The following is a 17,865-nucleotide window of genomic DNA, read 5'->3' on the forward strand; positions in this document are numbered from 1 at the left end:
AGATTGAAAATATAAATAAGTTTCATGTGGCAAGTTGCAGATGTAAATCAGCAGCCGATAGTTGAACATGATTATGATTGTTTTGAATGCACTGAAGAAGACCGACTGGATTTCGATGGAGCAAGTGGGGACGATTTGAATGCAACAAACATGTTGGGAGGGGCCAAGGCCTTCAATGAGACCGCAACCATGTCAAGAAGGTGCAAACAATATGGACGTCGCGTCAAAGGGAAACATTTGAGCCCATTGAGAATGTTCTGCAGCAGAAGTTTCATTTTGCAATGATAAATGTGCGTTCACAAGGGACCGACCGCATATTGGCGTATGGTTTAAGCTTAAGCCAAGAAAAAAAACACAACCTAAGAGTGCTAAAGAAGCTCTGAAGTTTGCTTCCTGCACATGTGAAATTTCCCCAAGACCAATCGAAGAGAATAACTCAACTCAACTTTATTTATAAAGCGATTAAGAACAGGCGTTGCTGTATACAAAGTGCTGCTAACTTGGAGAGCAACAGAATCGTAGGAGGCTTTCCCATCATGCTTTGCTGCTGCTACTCGTTAACACTTGTGATTGTGTTTTGCCTCAGTTTTTGTACACACGAGGTTTAATATAGTCATATTGGCAGGCAGTCTGTGCTAGATATATATATGGCCTGTAAAGGGGATGGAAGTTACAGTTGATTGCAATGACATAGTCGATTTATGATGACGTGGGTACTCTTTCTTTATTGACGGGCTGTTTAAAAAAAACGAGCAGATTTCGGAACAAATGTGGGCTCCTTCCTGCCCGAAATGATGCCATCATCATAAATCATAAACAATTCGCTTTTATAGAGAGCAGTTCAAAAATAAATGAAAACAAAAAACATCCAAGTGGCCCATGCAATCTTAAATTTTTCTATAATGTGGCCGTCAGAGTAAAAAGTTGGACAGCTCGGACTGATACAAAATAAGACTATGGCCGTTTCTCAATTTTAAGCGCGCATTTCTAATTTTCTATCCTTGCGTTCGTTCTTCTTGCCGCCAGCCAGCCAATCACAACCACGATAGAGCAACATGCGCATAAGCTGCCCCAATCAGATGCGGCGAATATCCCGCCCACTGCCCAGGAGTACGCCCGTGTCCAGTTGTCCGCTCACTTTCCCGTCCAGGATCCAAAGCAGTCTGTCCTCCGGGTAAACGGCAACAGCGTGGTTTGGCGGATGTCAAATGGAAGCCAAAAAGCAGCGGTCCGTTTGGAAAACAAAGTCCTGACTCCAGCGACCGCAGGCCGATGTAAGGAGCCATGTGATTGGTTGGAAAGAAACTGAATGAGCTTCACATGCCGTGTTGACGTCGACCACGTCAAGTGTGCGCCAGCGACATGTGTTTGTTTCTAAACCATCCTGCCCCCAAATGTCCGTATTCCGAAACATTTATTCTTGCCTGCAGTCGTTCTGGACAAGTTTAGTTTGAGGCGGGACATATTCAGCCAATCGGAGAGCGCGTTACATCGCGAGTGTGGCGCCGTGTATGTATGTGGTCACGTGAACGTTCGCTTGACGCTCCCCGTCTGTCTGCAACAATTGAACCAAGTTCGAATCACGTCCGCTCGTCATTCTCGCTTTCGTTTCTTGACCGCTTGACCGCTTCCGGATATGACGTGCCGTCCACTACTATCCTACTTGAGGGTTGCGCTTTTATTTTGAAGCAGCGCTTCCGTTGCTGGCAACCATTTAATCGTTTCCCACAATGCTTTGTGTCCACGTCCGCTTCTTCCTGTTTATTGTGAGCGTCTCCGCCGGCAACCTTAAGCTTCTCATTTGACGTTTTCCTGCTCGGTGAGTTCCCAAAACGCCAAAGTTGGTCGCGGCGAGTCGTCGCGCTGCTCATGGCGTCTTTTGTGCGCGCTTGACTAGCCGCCGCAAACCAGAAATGGGGGCGAGGGAAGAAGGAGAGAGAGAGAGAGAGGGGAGAAAAAAAAAGCAAATCCTTCCGCCGTTTTCCTCGTCACTGCCCCCGAGCCCGGCCGAGCCCAGCCGAGCCCTGGAACTTGACTGGGGAAGGACACAATTGTCCTCGCGCCTTTTGCGACGGCGACGACGCCGACATTCGCGACGCTTGTGAACATTTGGTAGCAATTTGTCCGCGTTTCCTGAATATTCGGCGCGCGAGCTCGCCGCCAATAAGTTGCCATTGAGATCCATTTGAATAATGGATGTGCTGCTCGGTGCTCGCCTCCTGCTTGCTGGTGACGTCACGGCATTGGGCGTGCAGCGAGCACTTGCTTGTCGGCCAGACTTGATGACAAGTATGTCATTTGGCCTCTTCCGAGCGCCAAGAAGGTGCCCGAGGTTTCCCGCCGCGCTGCAGGAAAGCTTTCCGAGGCGGGCTGGCGGGCTGGCGGCCCTAAAAAGCGCACGCGCGCATCTCATCTCATCTCATGCCAGTCTCCAGAAGCTTCCCATGGTCAGCAAATACAACCCTTGCAATAGCGACCTCTCTTATTGACTAATCGGGGTGAGGCGTAACTGTGAGAGGCGTTTTGCTTCGTCCGTCTGGCCAGCGGTTTGCCGGCCTTCCCCGAAATTCCCATAACCGTAACCCGTGTGTGTGTGTTTCAGCCGCCGCTGGGACCGCCGGGCTCGCCGCCTGACGATGGACGACTCGGAGGCGCAGCTGGCCGTGTCGGAGGCGGACGCCCTCGGCGCCGACTTCATCACGGTGGAGCTGGACACGCAGCCCATCGAGTACGTGGTCAAGTGGGCCGAGGTGGGCTCCAAGTTCACCATCTCGTGCGTCAAGAAGGACTCGGACGAGCCGTCGGAGCTGAGCGGCGAGCAGCTGAAGATGGAGGCGGACGAGGCCTTCTTCGCGCCCTACGAGGAGGTGTACCCGTGCGAGGTGACGGAGCAGAGCGTGGAGATCAAGATGGAGTCGGACGAGGACGACGACGACGACGAGGACGAGGACGGCGAGGGCCACCACCAGATCCTGGTGGAGGTGGGCGGTCATCCGGACGGCGAGGCCGACTCGGACCGGGCCGACACGGAGCCCGACGAGCGGCGCTACCGCTGCGGCTACTGCGGCAAGTGCTACAGCCACGCCTCCAGCCTGTACCGCCACCAGCAGACGCACGCCGCCAAGATGGCCGCCGCCCCCGCTTCGGCCGCCGCCGCCAAGCGCGCCCTGGAGCCGGCGCAGCAGGACGCGCGCTACGCCTGCCAGCACTGCGGCATGACCTTCAAGGGCAGCAGGTGGGTCCTCTCCGCGATACCGCCGGCCGTTTTGCCATCACGGCCATTTGCAAAATGGCTTCCCGTTGAGTCGCCGTCACTTCGCGACAGTTGCGCAACATCAGCCGCAAGGTGGCGGGTGACTCTGCGCGCTCGTAACCGATGAATTGGCTGCAGCGTTGCGCAAAACGTTTGATTGTGATGGTTGGTGCACATCTGGCGAGTCTTTCCACATCGAGCGACGGCATCGCCGTGCGTCCGTGTTGCGTCCATGCGCACTTGGGCAAGCCTCCTGACAATTGGCACGAGTCTGCGAGCGTCTCGGCAAGCGGCGGCGACTTGGCAGCCGGCGTGAACCCTCGAGTTCATCGGCTGGACTGGTTAATGAGTAGGGATGTAACGATAATGGCAATATGGTTGAAACCGGCACAATATATCGTCGGCGTCATGTCACCACCTTGAAAGCGGCTCATCTGTTCAAAAAGTCAGGTTGATTTCCATTTGCGCAGTTCTCGCATCCTCTGGTGGATAGTTTTTTAGTGCCGTTGAATTTTCACAAGGCATCTTTTGGCCCTTCTATGTTTCCAATCCAGATGAAGGGGAACGGAATATGCTTGCCAAGTGGACAAACTCAATGTGTGCTTGCATTAGCAAGTGCCTCATAAACTGTATGTATTATATCATATTTGTATATTTTTCTTTGTCAGCATTATTTTGAATGATGTTGAAATGGTGAAGAATTAAAAAAAAAAAAAAAGGGCGAAAAGTCACATGTCATCCGTTCATGTTGAACACGCAAGTACCAAATGAGCTTGTGCTGTGAATTTTTCATTTTTGCAACTGTTCCAATGGTGAGGGAGCAACTTCCTTGTCGTGTTTTTCGTTGCAACTGACGCGTCCGTCCGTCCGTCCGTCATGCCGTCTTTTGATTTGTCCTGAGCAGATGAACGTGTCGGCTGTTGACAAGCCAATCATCTTCAGGCTGGCTTGGCCTTTCAATTTCCCGCCAGCCCTCCAGGCCAACTCGGTGATCACCTAGGGCGCCATCAAGTGGGGGGGGTGCCAAATTGCAGGGCAAAAAGAAAAAGAAAAAAAAGGTCCAAGCTCTCTCATTAAGAAAGCAGTGAAAGGCGGAGGAAAGAGAAATTGGCCCAAGCGAGGCGTGTTTGTCAGTCAATCCTAATTGTCTGTAAAAATAACCAATTGTTGACGCCACGGTGACATCTATGCTACTGCTTGCTGGCTTGAAAAAGAAGCCGGTCCAGTCCAGGTGTTTGCAAATAGATTAGCATCAATCGTTGCTTCACATAAACACGTTCATTTATACAAGATAAGAATTGCGTGCTGGTTTCATGGCAACAAATGTATAGTAAAAGTTTTACTTTTGTATTTGGAGTGAAATTTGCTATGTATTGTGTGGTGTGCAATTAAATATCTATGTGATTGATTGATTGATTGATTGATTGGCACGGGCATGTTGGCCGAGGGCACCAAATGACTTGCCGCCCTCAATCTGCAGATGTGATGTCATCATTGTGCGCGAGAGTGCGAGAAGGCCGTTTGACTTTTGGGCCGCACGTTTGATTGAATGTTCGTCATTGGGCGGCTTGAAGACGGTGAGAAGTTTTGAGGACGCCCGGATGAATTTGCTGCCGTCGTCCAGTGGCGCCAACTACTGGTGACAAATTCCTTGCGCCCTGTCAAGATGGAGATTCTTCAACAAGATTTTTTATTTATTTGTTTGTTTGTTTGCCAAACCTTCTGAAAACGGGACATGGTGTCATCGTTGATCACATGTGACGACGCGCTTCCGTTTCCACGATTGGCGGCGGTGGCGCTCGTCCACGCAAGCGGACGCCGGCCGATCTTTGCCAGGCTGGTGGAAGGTCCACGGAGCGTTTTGTTGTCAGGAAGGCCATCCTCTTCACTTGATTGTCCATTTGAAAGGAGGTCCGTGCCTTTAACTCCTTTGCTCGCAACAACGTATAAATACGTTCTATTCTATATGTTTTAAGTGTCCCGAAGACGTATTTATACCTTTTGTGTTTTTCTCACACTAGAGCATACAGAAGGCACTCGGTTGCAGCCGCGCAACTGAAGACAATGATTGAAGCAATGGTAGTAATGACAAAAAACGGCCAGCAGGTGGCAGCAGAGTATAAGAGATCAACCAGGCCCATGTTGCAAAAGGCCGTTGTAAAAAGATTTGAGAATAATGATGAAAGTTAGCTATATTCTAATGCTAATTGCTGCAAAACAGAAAGTGGTAGAAAATTGCCGGTGTCAAATAGCTTCCAAGCTAACATGGTGAAGCGGCTCTCTGCTGTTACGCTGCACATATTTGGAAGACTCCTTTTCGATCCGGCTTGCAAACTTTTGATCAGGATTTTCACTCGTGTCTCAATCCATTTGACCTTTGTTGACCTCCAAGTTGCACGTTGCCACAGGAGTGAAGCTGCCTGGCACCCGCCTTGCGTGTAACGCCCCGCCCACTTGTGCCTGTCCCTCAGGATGCTGGGGAGTCACCTGCGCCTGCACGGCAAGCGTCGCATCCACCCGTGCAACATCTGCGGGAAGGAGTTCAACCACAGCTCCAGCCTGTCGCGACACCGCCTCATCCACAAGAAGGCCAAGGACGGCCCGGTCGCCGGCCACGCCCACGCCCACGCCGCGCCCGCACGCTCCGCCCACCGGCCCTCGCTCAAGGGCAAGAAGGCCAAGCGGCGGAGGCCGGCGGCGGCCCTGCTGCCGGCGGGGGCGGCCGGAGACAAGTTCTACGCCTGCCCGCAGTGCGAGATGAGTTTCCGCACGTCGGCGGCGCTTTCCAAGCATCAGGTGAGTCCTCGCACCTTTTGACGCTTTCCACCGGAATGCCGGCGGCTTCCCGCCCAGCCCGTCGCTTGCAGCAGCGGACGGGAACGCCGTTCGAGCGCCTCGCTCGCAATTGCGGCTGGCGGCTGCAGCCCAAAAAGTTTGACCCGGAGCCAAAAATATCATTTGAGTCATTCCGGTGGAAAGTTTCCAACGTGGTCTTTTTCTGCAAGTGTGCCGGAGATTGCAGGTCAACTTTGCCACCGCGCAGGTGACGCACGTGAAGGAGCTTCTGGACAGCTACGCGCAACCCGGCAAGGAGAACGTGGCCGAAAGCTCGTCGGATCTGAAGATCCGCCTCAAGTTGTGCTCGCGCGACAAGCCCAACTTCTACACGCTGTGCAAGAAGAACCGGCGCCGCCGCCGCCGCGCCAAGCGAGGCCCCGACGCGCTCCAGGACCAGCGTGAAGAAGAGGAAGACGACGACGACGACGACGGCGACGGCGCCGCTCCGGAGAGTCACGGCTGCGGCCTGTGCGGCAAACGCTTCAGCCACACCGCCAGCCTGGCGCGCCATCAGCTCAGCCACCAGGTGGCGGCGGTGGACGGCGGCAAGCGAGCCAAGGCCAAGAGCAAGACCTTCACCTGCGCCGCCTGCAACAAGACCTTCATGCACTCGTCCAGCTTCTCCCGCCACAAGAAGGCGCACCTGGACGCCGCCGCCAAGAGGGCCGTCCTCGACGAGACGGCGCCCATCGAGTCCGACTCCGACTGACTGCCGGAGGCGCCGCGGCGAGTGTACATAGAAAACGCGGTGGGAAGGTTGCCCCCCCCCCCGCCCCCAACAAGAAGAAGCAGACCTCCCCCCCCCCCACTTGAACACTTTTTGGGTTTTTTGTTTTGTCTCGGCCGGATGAAATTGGATGGAAAACGCCATGGCGGCGTTTCCGCGCCTCGTCTGCCCGCCTCCTCCCCATCAGCCGCTTGTTCCGTTTGTTGAGTCCGTGTTGTGGTATGCATGAAGCTGCTCGGCCATCTTTGTAGTTTGCAATTTGGAGCAATGTTGTCAAAACGGTCTCAATGTCCAGGGGGCCGCTTGCTTGCGTGGCGACGGCGACGGCGACGGCGCCGTTGTCGTGCTCGGCAGCAGCAGCAAAGGCCCAAATGGGTCCCAAATGGGTCCCAAATGGGCCCAAATGGGTCCCAAATGGTCCCAAATGGGCCCAAATGGGCCCAAATGGGTCCCAAATGGTGCCAAATGGAACCCAAATGGGCCCAAATGGAACCCAAATGGGCCCAAATGGGCCCCAAATGTTCCCAAATGGTACCAAATGGGTCCCAAATGGTGCCAAATGGAACCCAAATGGGTCCCAAATGGTACCAAATGGTACCATTTCTTCCTCACCTTTCACCAACCTTTTTATCCATCACCGATTGGTCCGTTTGACAGCAAAGACGGCGTGTTGTTGACATTGACGGCTCGGCTGAAAGTTTTGTTTGAAAAAGAGGAAAAAAAAAAAAGCTTGTGGTTCACACTTTAGCCTCCATGTTGTATTGCATCAGTGTCGTGTTTGCTAATTAGCACAAAGCCTTGACGTGTTCATTTTGTAATAAATCTGTAAACTGAAAACTCACTCGTGTTCCTAAGTTGCAAAACTGCTGCCGACAGTTGCCACTCGTGCGTTTTGGCGCTCGTCGGTGGCCACCTGTGCCGAAGGCCGGAACTTTGACCATGAATCCGTCTTCATGACTCATTTCCGTCCATCCAATGTCAGACTTTTCTCCAGGGTGGGGTCACTCGGGCCCGACTGGCCTCCCCCCAGCCACTCGCTCCATCTCCATCAAGTGATCGGCCGGTGCGGGAGGACGCTTATGTTGGCGTCTGCCTTTCCGAGCCCAGCGCGGCCGTCGTATGCGGAGGCGGGGCTTCTCCCATCCCGGTCCTGCAGGTTTTCCAAGCTTCCGGCCCCCGATGCAACCGAGTCGAAAGATGGCGATGGTTGCGCAGAACTTGCTGATAATTGGAATCAGCTGTGTTGGAGGACCGAAACGTCTCAAACCTGCTGGCCCTCAAGGACCAGGATTGGGGATTACAACAAGTTGACTGTTGAGGTCTCCCTCGAATGCTGTCCGATCACCACTTGAACATTTTTGTTTGTAATCCACCGCGTGCGCAGGGCCATCAATGATTGACACTCGTTGGTCGCACCTTTGACCACGAGTCCCTGATTGGCTGTTACTGGCACTTTGGCAAATTCTAAACCAACAACCAAAAAATCACCTTGGAGGCCTCAGATCATTCGAAGAATATGCCGCTGATCTGCTTTGAACCTAATTTTGAATGGTGATGAGATGCAGGCAGTGGGCAAGAGGGCCCTCTGGTGGCCACATTGATGTCTGCATCAGCCGCCAGTCAGTCACGTGGTGAGCCACTAATCCCAGCCAGCGCTTTGGTTTGATTTTTGACTTCAGGTCAGAGGTCACTGATGGCTTGTTGTTGTCAGTCCTCCCAATTTGAAAATGGTGACTGAGGAAGGTCCGAAGAGCAGTTGCACATGTGCACACGAGAGCAAAAATGAGGCGGACGCTTGCTTGTCAATCACAATCTCTTTATACCTTTTCACACTAACAAGAAAACACAACAAATATCTGCCTACAAAACATGAACGTGTGTGTGTGTGTCTGTGTTTGTGCTCCATTTGTGGGGCCCATACACGTGTATTTATCCAGGTTTAACTACCATTGTGGGTGCCGACTTGAAATTGTGGGGACATTTTGGTGGTCCCCGCAATTTCAGACCTCTTTTTGAGCCTCAAGACTTGCTTTTAGAGTTTATCTTGGAATTGGGTTACAACGGTTGAGGTTAGGGTTAAGGAATGGGAGGAGATGGTTGACGTTAGGGTTAGGCATGAGGTCAACGAGAAGTCCCCACAATGATACAAAGACAAACGTGTGTGTGTGTCCGTGCATGCTGCAAAAGTGAAAAAAAAAAACAACCAAAACTGTTTGAGCTGTAATAAGAACTTTCACGATTTTCTGTTCATTGGACTTGTGAAGTTATTTACAGTGTGAGAGTGCAAAAGTGTGATGACGATGATGGAAGGTGGCAGCACGTATTTACATTGTGTACGCGTGTGTTGGATTTGGGTGGGTTTTGGTGGTTCAGGCGTCGGGCGCCTCGTCCCCCTCCTGGACGTGGTTGGACTTCCCCAGCGTCTTGATTTTGGCCAGCATCTCCACCAGCGTCTCTTTGACGCTCTTCTCCAGCAGCCAGCCTTCGCTCTCGCATTCGGGGTTCTCGGGGTCGCTCATGGTCTCCAGGGCCGTGCTCAGGTACTTGAGGCCCGCCATGTCCGCGCACTGCAACACACGCACGCACGCGGGTGACAAGGGCGGGCGAGGGAGACTTTCACGCCGCTTCCGCAAACGCTCCCCGATCCTCGTCTTTTGCCAACGAGGGGCGAGACTCACCTGCAGCAGAACGATGGCGGCGACCAGCGCGCCGAGGGCGCTCATCAGGCCGCTGAAGTAGGCGAAGAGGGCCTCGCGGCAGCCCCGGGTCCAGATGTTGAGCTCCTCGCTGCGGTGGTCGTAGTCGTAGTGGGCCGAGTTGTTGGTCAGGTGGTGCTGGATGCAAGGGCGAGGCGAGCCCGGGTTGCAGCAGCTGAAGGGGACGCTGTCCATCAGGAACTTTCCCTCCACGTTGCTCATGACGCGGCTGCAAGGCAAAGGCCCGAGTCACGCGCGCACGCTAACAACTTTGGTTCGGGCCCGGTTGTGCCTGAGAAGGCCCCAAGTCCCGCTCGGGCCTGGAGAGGGTTTTGGAGGTTTCCCCCTTCCAACACAAGCCGATTAGAATCGTGAGCAGCCTTCTGCAGAGCTTGCCGATGAGCCGGTCGCAGATTAGATGTGTTGGACAACGGAAACGTCCAAAACCTGCAGGACTCCGGCCCTCGAAGGTCCCGCAGCTTTCGAATTAGCTTGTGACGCTGTGCGGGAAAGCGTTGCTCACCCGAATTCCCGCCGGTTTTGTTGACAACCGAACTGAGCTCGTTTGGCCTTCTCGAAAGGTTTGGGAGGATTTTGCCCGAGCGTCACGCGGCTTGGATCTAAGGTGTGACGGACGTTCCGAATGGCGTGGGCGGCGGCCTAAGGCCAGAGCGGACACGGGGCCCGACGCGTGTCAGAGCCCGCGCGGACGTCACTGACCTTGTCATGTCGGAAAAGATGGCACGGCGGCGGATTAAAAGGATTTAGGAGAACTCTCACCCTGTAATCCTCCTTCATCCTGCGCTGACCTGATTGTCATTAGCGTTGCCCGCGATTCTTTTGTAAGGCCGAACGGCGTTTTGCGCGCTCGCGACGGGACGGGACGGCGACCCAACTCACTCTTTGACCTCGCCGTTGCTCATGTCCAGGTAGCGGTTGCTGATCCACTGCACCTCGAACCAGTCCCTGAAGTTGACGCCGCCGCAGCAGCGGAACTCGATCTGCGTCAGGTCCAGCGTGCGTTTCATGAAGCAGCGTCCCGGCGTGTCGGTGTCCTTGTAGAAGCGGACGCTGTTCTTCAGGCCCTGCGACAGCGTCAGGTAGACGGCGAACTGCATGAGGAAGCAGAGCAGCGCCAGCAGCAGCAGCAGCACGTTGAAGGCGCAGCAGCCCAGCAGGAACCTCCCGAGCGCGGGCTTCCACTTGGCGTACTTGAGCGGGTCCAGCGAGTCGTGGCACACTTTGCCGCCGAAGGCGTTGAGGGCGGCGGCCAGCAGCCCCGCCAGGATCAGCAGGTTGGGCACCAGGTGGCTCTCGCTCTCGTCCATCAGCTCGCTCCTCTTGCGCAGCTCCACCTTGAAGAAGACGCCCAGGCCCAAGAGGACGACGCCCGCCAGGACCGACAGCCAGTAGAGGATCCACAGGCCCTGGGCCAGCTTGACCCGCTTCTGCAGGTTGAACTTGAGCGGCATGAAGGGCATCTTGAGCTTTGCTCGCGGCAGAGCGACTGTGGCGAAGCCGGGAGATTGCTCGGCGTCCGTCAGGCCAGGCCGTGCTGGCGGGGGTCCGGGGGGGCTCGCATGGCCGCCGCAGCTCGCAAAGGCTCGTTCGTCGCGGCTTCGCCGGTGGCACAAAGTGGCCCGTGTCGGCTCCTTCAGCCCCCAAGCCAATTAGCTGAGCCCATAAGCGGGGCTTACGCTAATTGGGGGCGGGGCGTGCCGCCCCCAATTAGCGTGCCGCCCTGGCGTGGAAATCTACCCGCTGTCGCTAGCTCGCTGATTCTCAAGCTTGATGATCCCGTTTCACTTATTGGCTCCCACAAGCACCATTTGAGACTCGTGATTGATTGGATGACAGTGACGGATCATAACGGGGGCAGGATCGTCCATCCGTCCATCCGTCCATTTTCTTATTCCTCACAAGGGTCTCGGGGGGGATCAACTGTTTTGTTTTGTTGGATTGTTGCATTGGTTTGATCGTCTTGTTGATATTTACTGTAAGTTTGCAACAGTTGGTTCAATAAAGCATATAATTAAAGAATTGTAACTGCAATTCAACAAAAAAATGCATCTGCCAAATCTACATTGCGGTGTCGACTTGATACTTAGACTTGACTTGATTGATCCCTTTGGGATGGCTCCCATTTCTAGCAGCACATAATAAAAAAGAATTCAATAAGGGAAATGAGTGAAAAAGAAAATGGGTTATTATTTGTATATATTTTTTTAACTTGTTAAAACATACCACCCCCCCAGCCCTATACTAGCTGTATATGTCTAATCTGGACTATTCTGGATAGTTTCCAGTCGTCTGCTCGAGAGATGGGAGGAGCAAAAAAAAAAAAAGATGGGAGGAGCAAGATGGCCGCCTTGTCGCTCAAAGGCTTGCACGGGCGCATCATCATCATCATCATCATCATCATCATCATCATCATCATCATCATCATAATCATATGGACTATCGGTCATCCAGTCGTACATTCACATTAGTGAGTTTGACGTCAAGATCAGCGGTGCTTGTTTTTCTTCTTGTCGTTATTGCGGATGAATGTGATCGCGTTTGTGCTCGAGCGCCCCCTCGATGCTGCAGTCGCCAACTCAAACGTGCTCGTTCTTCAAGTCTCGCCATGGTTCACTCCACCCACTTGATGCACTTCCTTCAACTTTTCAAGTATCGTGAGGAAACCTTCACAACACACGCACCGGAAAAGAAAAGACTTTCCTGTCGTCATCTTGACAACAAAAATCTGATCAAGTTGTTGGTGAGGAGCCGAGGTGAGTTGAGCCACTTTTTTTTCTCTCTTCTTTGACTTGCTTCACGCCCTCGTTGCTGGCTAGCTTTGTTGCCGTTAGCCGCTTCCGGTGATCTGCAAACAAAGTCGATATGCTCCAAACGCCAACTAAATAATCAAGAGAAGTTTGATGCTTGCGGTGGTTAAGATCTAGATACAAAAAAAAAAGAAAAAAAAGATGACGTGAGCTTTGTTTATTTAGTTCATTTGAAATGCATGCAACATCTTTAGTTATCATCATTATCATCTCTCTCTTTTATAAATATGACAAGAAAACTCGATGCCAAGACAGAAAAGAAGGTCATTATTCGCGTGACGTGTTGGCATGTTTGGATTTTCTTGCTGTTCTTTGAACTGTGCTGGCGATTGGAAGCGTTTGCGGTTGGAAGTTGGAAGTTTGCAGTTTGCAGTTGGAAGCGATGCAGCCTGGAGATGATCCGATGGTCCTTCCTTCCTTTTCCGGAGGCGCGGGGCCGATACCAAAACGTTCATATATTGTGAAATGGATTTGGACTTTTTGAAAGATGGAGCCAATGTTGCAGGTTGTAATCGTGCTGGGCAGAATTTCAAATAATGAAGGGAGATGGCAATGCATCAACAAATTGCGATGTGATCTTCCCTTTTATATTGGGTTGAAACCAGGACATGCTTTAAATGAGTTATTCAATTCTAAAATATGATCATCTATACATTTATTCAATGTTTATTGATACCAGGACATGAGGGGGACCAACTTTATTTAGTAAATAGAAAATACTGCACAACTTTATCTCCATAATTCTCATGTCTGGATTTTTTAGTTGGAGTTTTTTCTTGGATAAGCAAAGTTGTTACTCGTGAAAAAATGAATGAAAATTCTCCCTTGACTGCATTTGTTGATGTCACGTGACGGACGGCACCAAATTGGAGCGAGTCATCGCGGGAGAGCCAAAGTGAAAGGAAGCCATTGCCGGGAGATTGATCCTGACTTGCTCTCCACAATTGGCGATGCATCCGCGGGGCGTGTGGAAGGATTTCCACTGTGGGACGTGCCACGGGAGAGGCGGGACGTGATTTTGCACACCAGGTTGCGAACGCGCAACCAAGGGACCCAAAGTCGGAAGCACAAATGTTTTTGACGCCAGCCCACACGTCGCGAACCGAACCGGAAACAAGCTGATGTGCAAAAACAGTCCCGCCTCTTCCGTTCCATATACGCCAGTGACGGGGAGGAGTTTGTCTTCTTGTCAAATGGAAGCGCTCCAAGATTTGATGTCTGTTGCGATTCCCTCGTAATGGAGCAACGGAAACTTTCTGAAGCAGTGAATCAATATGAAGATTGACGGTGCTCTCATCACATTTGATGTTTAGCCAAATTCTTTCTTCACAAACAAAGACTTCTTAAATCGGCCCCCATCTTTGCTGTTTTTCTCATAGAATTTGAGTTGTATTTACAATCCCTTGATTGTATCAAGTCTGAGCGATATGAGAACATTTACGTCTTATTGTCGACTCTTGTATACGCCCTTGGAAGTGAATTTGTGTTGCTTTGTTGAGCTTTGTATTCATTGTTTTGTATATGAAAGTGTGAAACGAGTAATAATACTAATAATAATAAAAAAAAGAAGAAGTTTGAAGACTTCCTGAAACTTGATTGGGGTGGGCGGAGCCTGTTTGTCATTTCCGGCCAAATGTCCCAAAAGGTCGAGTGAACTTGCACAAAATGTGATCACGAAGCTTTTGTCGTCAGCAAATTCCAGCGCTTGAAAATTGCTGTTGATGTGCATGTTTGTTTGTTTGTTTGTTTGTTGATCAGATGTACTATTATCGCTATGACAACGGCGAGGTCAGCTGCTGCTACAAATACCTGATGTTCACCTACAACGTCATCTTCTGGGTGAGTTTCGTCCTCTCGGCCACACGCTTGTCACGCATGCGCATCCTGTTGCTTCCCGTGAGCGGACGCACGTTGCCGAGCAAAAGTCTACACACCCCGCTTGAAAGGCCAGCTGGTTTTGTCATCCGATTGTTGATGGTTTCGTTTGAAGCCGCCCACTTTTCAGCTGAGCAAAAATGGTTTCCCGGTTGCTGGCGCGAGGCGGATTGCTTCAACGTGAGATTGCGCTGCCACTTTTGCGCTTATGCAAACGGGAAGAGCCCATGTGGGGAAAAAATCTAACAAAGCACGCGGAAGCCCAGACGAGAGCAAATTGGTCCGATCGTCGAGACAAAGCAAGTTGCAAGGTCAGTCAAGAGAAAGAACGAAAAAGTGAATCCGATCCAAGTGGTTGATGAGCAAACGAAACGACAAGGTCGTCGTCGCACAAGATATGGCGAGCGCGCGGCGGCGCAAACCGGAAGCCATTTTGTTTTTTGCAGGCCCAAACCACTTTGAAGGTCTGCGACGAGAACGAGATGAACTTGCAACAAAAGTGACTGGAGAAAGGACGTTTTGGCTCGCCTTTCTCAGGCATGGGACGGACGGACGGACAGAAGTTGCGATTGGTCGCAGCAGAGTTTTGCCTCAATGTTCGCTTGCAAAGTCATCGGGATCAAAAGAAAGGGCGCGACCTTTCCATGCTTTTCAATCGCGACCAGTTTGCACTTGCTCACGTCCTTCATGAAGGCAGCAAAAGTGACGGACGGACGGACGGACGGACGGACGACGCGTTGCTGTTCTTGCGCCGCTTTGAAATGTTGCTCCTCGACATGATTGATCTTTTTGGAAACGTGCGTGTGCGTGTGTTGCAGCTGGCCGGCGTGCTGTTCATGGCGGCGGGCTTTTGGGCGTGGAGCGAGAAGGTAAACGGTGAAAGCGGCGTGCCGACGATGCCGGCGGATCTCCACCGTTGTGTTTGTTCGTCAGGGGGTCCTACTGGACTTGACGCAGGTGACCCGTCAGCGCGGTTTGGACCCGGTCTGGTTGCTGCTGCTGGTGGGCGTCGTCACCTTCGTCCTGGGCTTTGCCGGCTGCGTGGGCGCGCTCCGCGAAAACATCTGCCTGCTCAAGTTTGTACGCGCCACCCAAACGTTCTCTGCCGCTTGACGGCCGCGTTCGTCACGCTAAGTCTTCGGAACGAGGAAGGTGGACGAGGGGAGAAAAAAAAATAATAATAAAGTTTTCTCCGGCCGCCTTCCTCGCCGGAGTCGCGTCATGCGCACGATTGACGACAAATGTTTCCCACGGTTTTGACATTGGCAGTTTTCCGGCATGATCGTCTTGATCTTCCTGGCGGAGCTGGCGCTGGCCGTGCTGGCCGTCCTCTTCCAGAGTCAGCTGCGAGAGTGGATCAACGGCTTCTTCCTGGCCAACGTCAAAGCGTACCGGGACGACATCGACCTGCAGAACCTGATCGACTCGCTGCAGAGATCGGTAAGCTGCGGCCGGCCGGCCGGCGGCGTGGGCCGGCCGTGTAAAACGCGGGTGGGGGCGGGGCCCGTCTGTGACGCAGAACCGCTGCTGCGGCGCGCAGGATCCCGACGACTGGGACGTCAACGTTTACTTCAGCTGTAACGCGACGCATCCCAGCAGAGAGAAGTGCGGCGTTCCCTTCTCCTGCTGCGTCGCCGATCCCGCCGTGAGTCCGCCCGCCGCCGTCTTCCTCATCTTCATCGTGTCGCGAGTGCCAACATTGGACTCAAACCTGCTTTTGCTCTCCAGGACTCGGTGCTCAACACTCAGTGTGGCTACGACGTCAGAAAGAAAGCCAAGGTGAGGCCGGTGCGGGTGCTCACGGGGTCCGGGTGTTCACGGGGTCCGGGTCCTCACGGGGTCCGGGTGCTCAGGGGGTCCGGGTCCTCACGGGGTCCGGGTGCTCACGGGGTCCGGGTGCTCACGGGGTCCGGGTGCTCACGGGGTCCGGGTGCTCACGGGGTCCGGGTCCTCACGGGGTCCGGGTGCTCACGGGGTCCGGGTGCTCACGGGGTCCGGGTGCTCACGGGGTCCGGATCCTCACGGGGTCCGGGTGCTCACGGGGTCCGGGTGCTCACGGGGTCCGGGTCCTCACGGGGTCCAGGTGCTCACGGGGTCCGGGTCCTCACGGGGTCCGGGTGCTCAGGGGGTCCGGGTGCTCAGGGGGTCCGGGTGCTCACGGGGTCCGGGTGCTCACGGGGTCCGGGTGCTCAGGGGGTCCGGGTCCGGGTCCTCACGGGGTCCGGGTGCTCACGGGGTCCGGGTGCTCACGGGGTCCGGGTCCTCACGGGGTCCGGGTGTTCACGGGGTCCGGGTGCTCACGGGGCCCGGGTGCTCAGGGGGTCCGGGTCCTCACGGGGTCCGGGTCCTCACGGGGTCCGGGTCCTCACGGGGTCCGGGTGCTCACGGGGTCCGGGTCCTCACGGGGTCCGGGTGCTCAGGGGGTCCGGGTCCGGGTCCTCACGGGGTCCGGGTGCTCACGGGGTCCGGGTGCTCACGGGGTCCGGGTGCTCACGGGGTCCGGGTGCTCACGGGGTCCGGGTCCTCACGGGGTCCGGGTGCTCACGGGGTCCGGGTCCTCACTGTCCACGGCAAGCGGACTGTTGCGGTCGGTCTCACGAGAGGACGTTTGGCCGCTTGCCGCAGAAGAACGGACGAGACGGCAAACGTCTTCCGAGACGACAGCACTCGCAGTCCATTGGGTGCTCCAAAGGTGACATCACTTCCTGTTTGCTGGCACCAATCATGTGCAATCTGTTTTCAGGGCGAGTGGCCGGACGACATCTACGTGAAAGGTTGCGTTGCGGCGCTGGAAGACTGGTTACCTGCAAACCTTTACACACTGGCCACCGTCTTTGTCGTCATCTCGCTGCTGCAGGTAAGATGTGTTCGTCCCAAATCGTCTTTCAATTCAGGACAAGTTTCAAAAGCTGAAAATGTTGTCAAGTGTAAGGTCCACGTTCTGCCCGGCAGATGGTGGGCATCTACCTGGCCCGGTCACTCATCTCGGACATTCAAAAGGTGCGCTTGTCTTACTGAACCCGGCGGCGGGCGGACATACGGCCGGAGGTCGGCGGACAGACGGACGGACGGGATAACTTTGCTTGAGATGCTGAGCGCCGGCAAACTTGTCGCCAGTCGAGCTGCAGCCGATTTTTGTCTTTTGGATCTTTGGTCCGTTCGGGTTGTCACGTGTGGCAGGTGACGGCGGACTGAAGTCACATGACCACGCCATGTCGTGCCGACCAGCAAACTGAAGACATTCAGGAAGTGACGCACTGGATTCCTTAAGCTCCGCCTTCTTGTGTTTGTACTGTGAAATGTATTAAAGCAGCTTTTTATACGCACGTTGTGCTCTTGATTGACGTCTTGTTAGTTACCCACAATCCATTGTGCTATGACATCACGGGGGGAAGCCGAGTGCAATCTTCCTGATCGTCCCAAAGGGACATTAGCCGGCTAGCACCCCGCTTCCATCTTTGGGGGTTGACTGATGTTTTGGAGATGGAATGTTTACCAAGTCAGTAACGTGTTGAATGGACCTCCCGGGAGGACTTTCACATCCGCACGCTAAAGTCTCCCCATATGCGTGACCTCCATTTTCTGTCGGGGCACGTCCAAGTTGCGGTGTCGGTCGCAATCAGAGGCCGTTCGATAGTCTGCTGGGGG

General features: G+C 53.7%; 3 protein-coding genes across 5 annotated transcripts; 2 read left to right on the plus strand and 1 right to left on the minus strand.

The window, feature by feature from the left end:
* The first annotated feature begins 150 nt into the window (after positions 1-150).
* LOC144001584 (uncharacterized) lies at positions 151-7,655 on the plus strand. Its single transcript, XM_077496044.1, has 5 exons — positions 151-200; positions 1,080-1,274; positions 2,603-3,235; positions 5,725-6,049; positions 6,297-7,655. The coding sequence occupies exons 1-5, from the start codon at positions 151-153 to the stop codon at positions 6,798-6,800; spliced, it is 1,707 nt and encodes a 568-aa protein (XP_077352170.1). The 3' UTR covers positions 6,801-7,655.
* Positions 7,656-8,617: 962 nt separating this feature from the next.
* Positions 8,618-11,175, minus strand: prph2b (peripherin 2b (retinal degeneration, slow)). The gene is made up of 3 exons (XM_077494819.1): positions 10,415-11,175; positions 9,497-9,743; positions 8,618-9,385 (listed from the first exon to the last, which is right to left on the minus strand). The coding sequence occupies exons 1-3, from the start codon at positions 10,993-10,995 to the stop codon at positions 9,188-9,190; spliced, it is 1,026 nt and encodes a 341-aa protein (XP_077350945.1). The 5' UTR covers positions 10,996-11,175; the 3' UTR covers positions 8,618-9,187.
* tspan14 (tetraspanin 14) lies at positions 10,338-17,543 on the plus strand. Of its 3 annotated transcripts, XM_077494822.1 has the most exons (9): positions 10,339-12,288; positions 14,101-14,181; positions 15,036-15,086; positions 15,151-15,297; positions 15,487-15,657; positions 15,737-15,862; positions 15,946-15,996; positions 16,961-17,074; positions 17,170-17,543. In XM_077494822.1, exons 2-9 carry the CDS (start codon positions 14,101-14,103, stop codon positions 17,233-17,235), a joined length of 807 nt encoding a protein of 268 aa, XP_077350948.1. In that variant the 5' UTR covers positions 10,339-12,288; the 3' UTR covers positions 17,236-17,543. The 3 variants fall into 3 exon arrangements, with proteins under 3 accessions (XP_077350949.1, XP_077350948.1, XP_077350947.1); XM_077494823.1 differs by lacking the exon at positions 14,101-14,181 and having other exon boundaries at positions 10,338-12,288; XM_077494821.1 differs by lacking the exons at positions 10,339-12,288; positions 14,101-14,181 and having other exon boundaries at positions 14,459-15,086.
* Positions 17,544-17,865: the final 322 nt, after the last annotated feature.

Source organism: Festucalex cinctus, chromosome 14 (genome assembly GCF_051991245.1).
Source record: "Festucalex cinctus isolate MCC-2025b chromosome 14, RoL_Fcin_1.0, whole genome shotgun sequence".
Classification (NCBI taxonomy): domain Eukaryota; kingdom Metazoa; phylum Chordata; class Actinopteri; order Syngnathiformes; family Syngnathidae; genus Festucalex; species Festucalex cinctus.

Excerpts from the sequence above, each read along its gene's own strand:
- LOC144001584 (XM_077496044.1), top strand. The coding sequence starts at position 151 with ATGTTGGGAGGGGCCAAGGCCTTCAATGAGACCGCAACCATGTCAAGA. Across the intron at positions 201-1,079 it reads ACCGCAACCATGTCAAGAAG|ATGCGGCGAATATCCCGCCC; the intron begins GTGCAAACAATA and ends TGCCCCAATCAG. Across the intron at positions 6,050-6,296 it reads CGGCGCTTTCCAAGCATCAG|GTGACGCACGTGAAGGAGCT; the intron begins GTGAGTCCTCGC and ends GCCACCGCGCAG.
- tspan14 (XM_077494821.1), top strand. The coding sequence starts at position 14,757 with ATGGGACGGACGGACGGACAGAAGTTGCGATTGGTCGCAGCAGAGTTT. Across the intron at positions 15,658-15,736 it reads TCGACTCGCTGCAGAGATCG|AACCGCTGCTGCGGCGCGCA; the intron begins GTAAGCTGCGGC and ends TCTGTGACGCAG. Across the intron at positions 15,997-16,960 it reads ACGTCAGAAAGAAAGCCAAG|GGCGAGTGGCCGGACGACAT; the intron begins GTGAGGCCGGTG and ends ATCTGTTTTCAG.
- prph2b (XM_077494819.1), bottom strand. The coding sequence starts at position 10,995 with ATGCCCTTCATGCCGCTCAAGTTCAACCTGCAGAAGCGGGTCAAGCTG. Across the intron at positions 9,744-10,414 it reads AGCAACGGCGAGGTCAAAGA|CCGCGTCATGAGCAACGTGG; the intron begins GTGAGTTGGGTC and ends TTTGCCTTGCAG. Across the intron at positions 9,386-9,496 it reads CCGCCATCGTTCTGCTGCAG|TGCGCGGACATGGCGGGCCT; the intron begins GTGAGTCTCGCC and ends CGTGTGTTGCAG.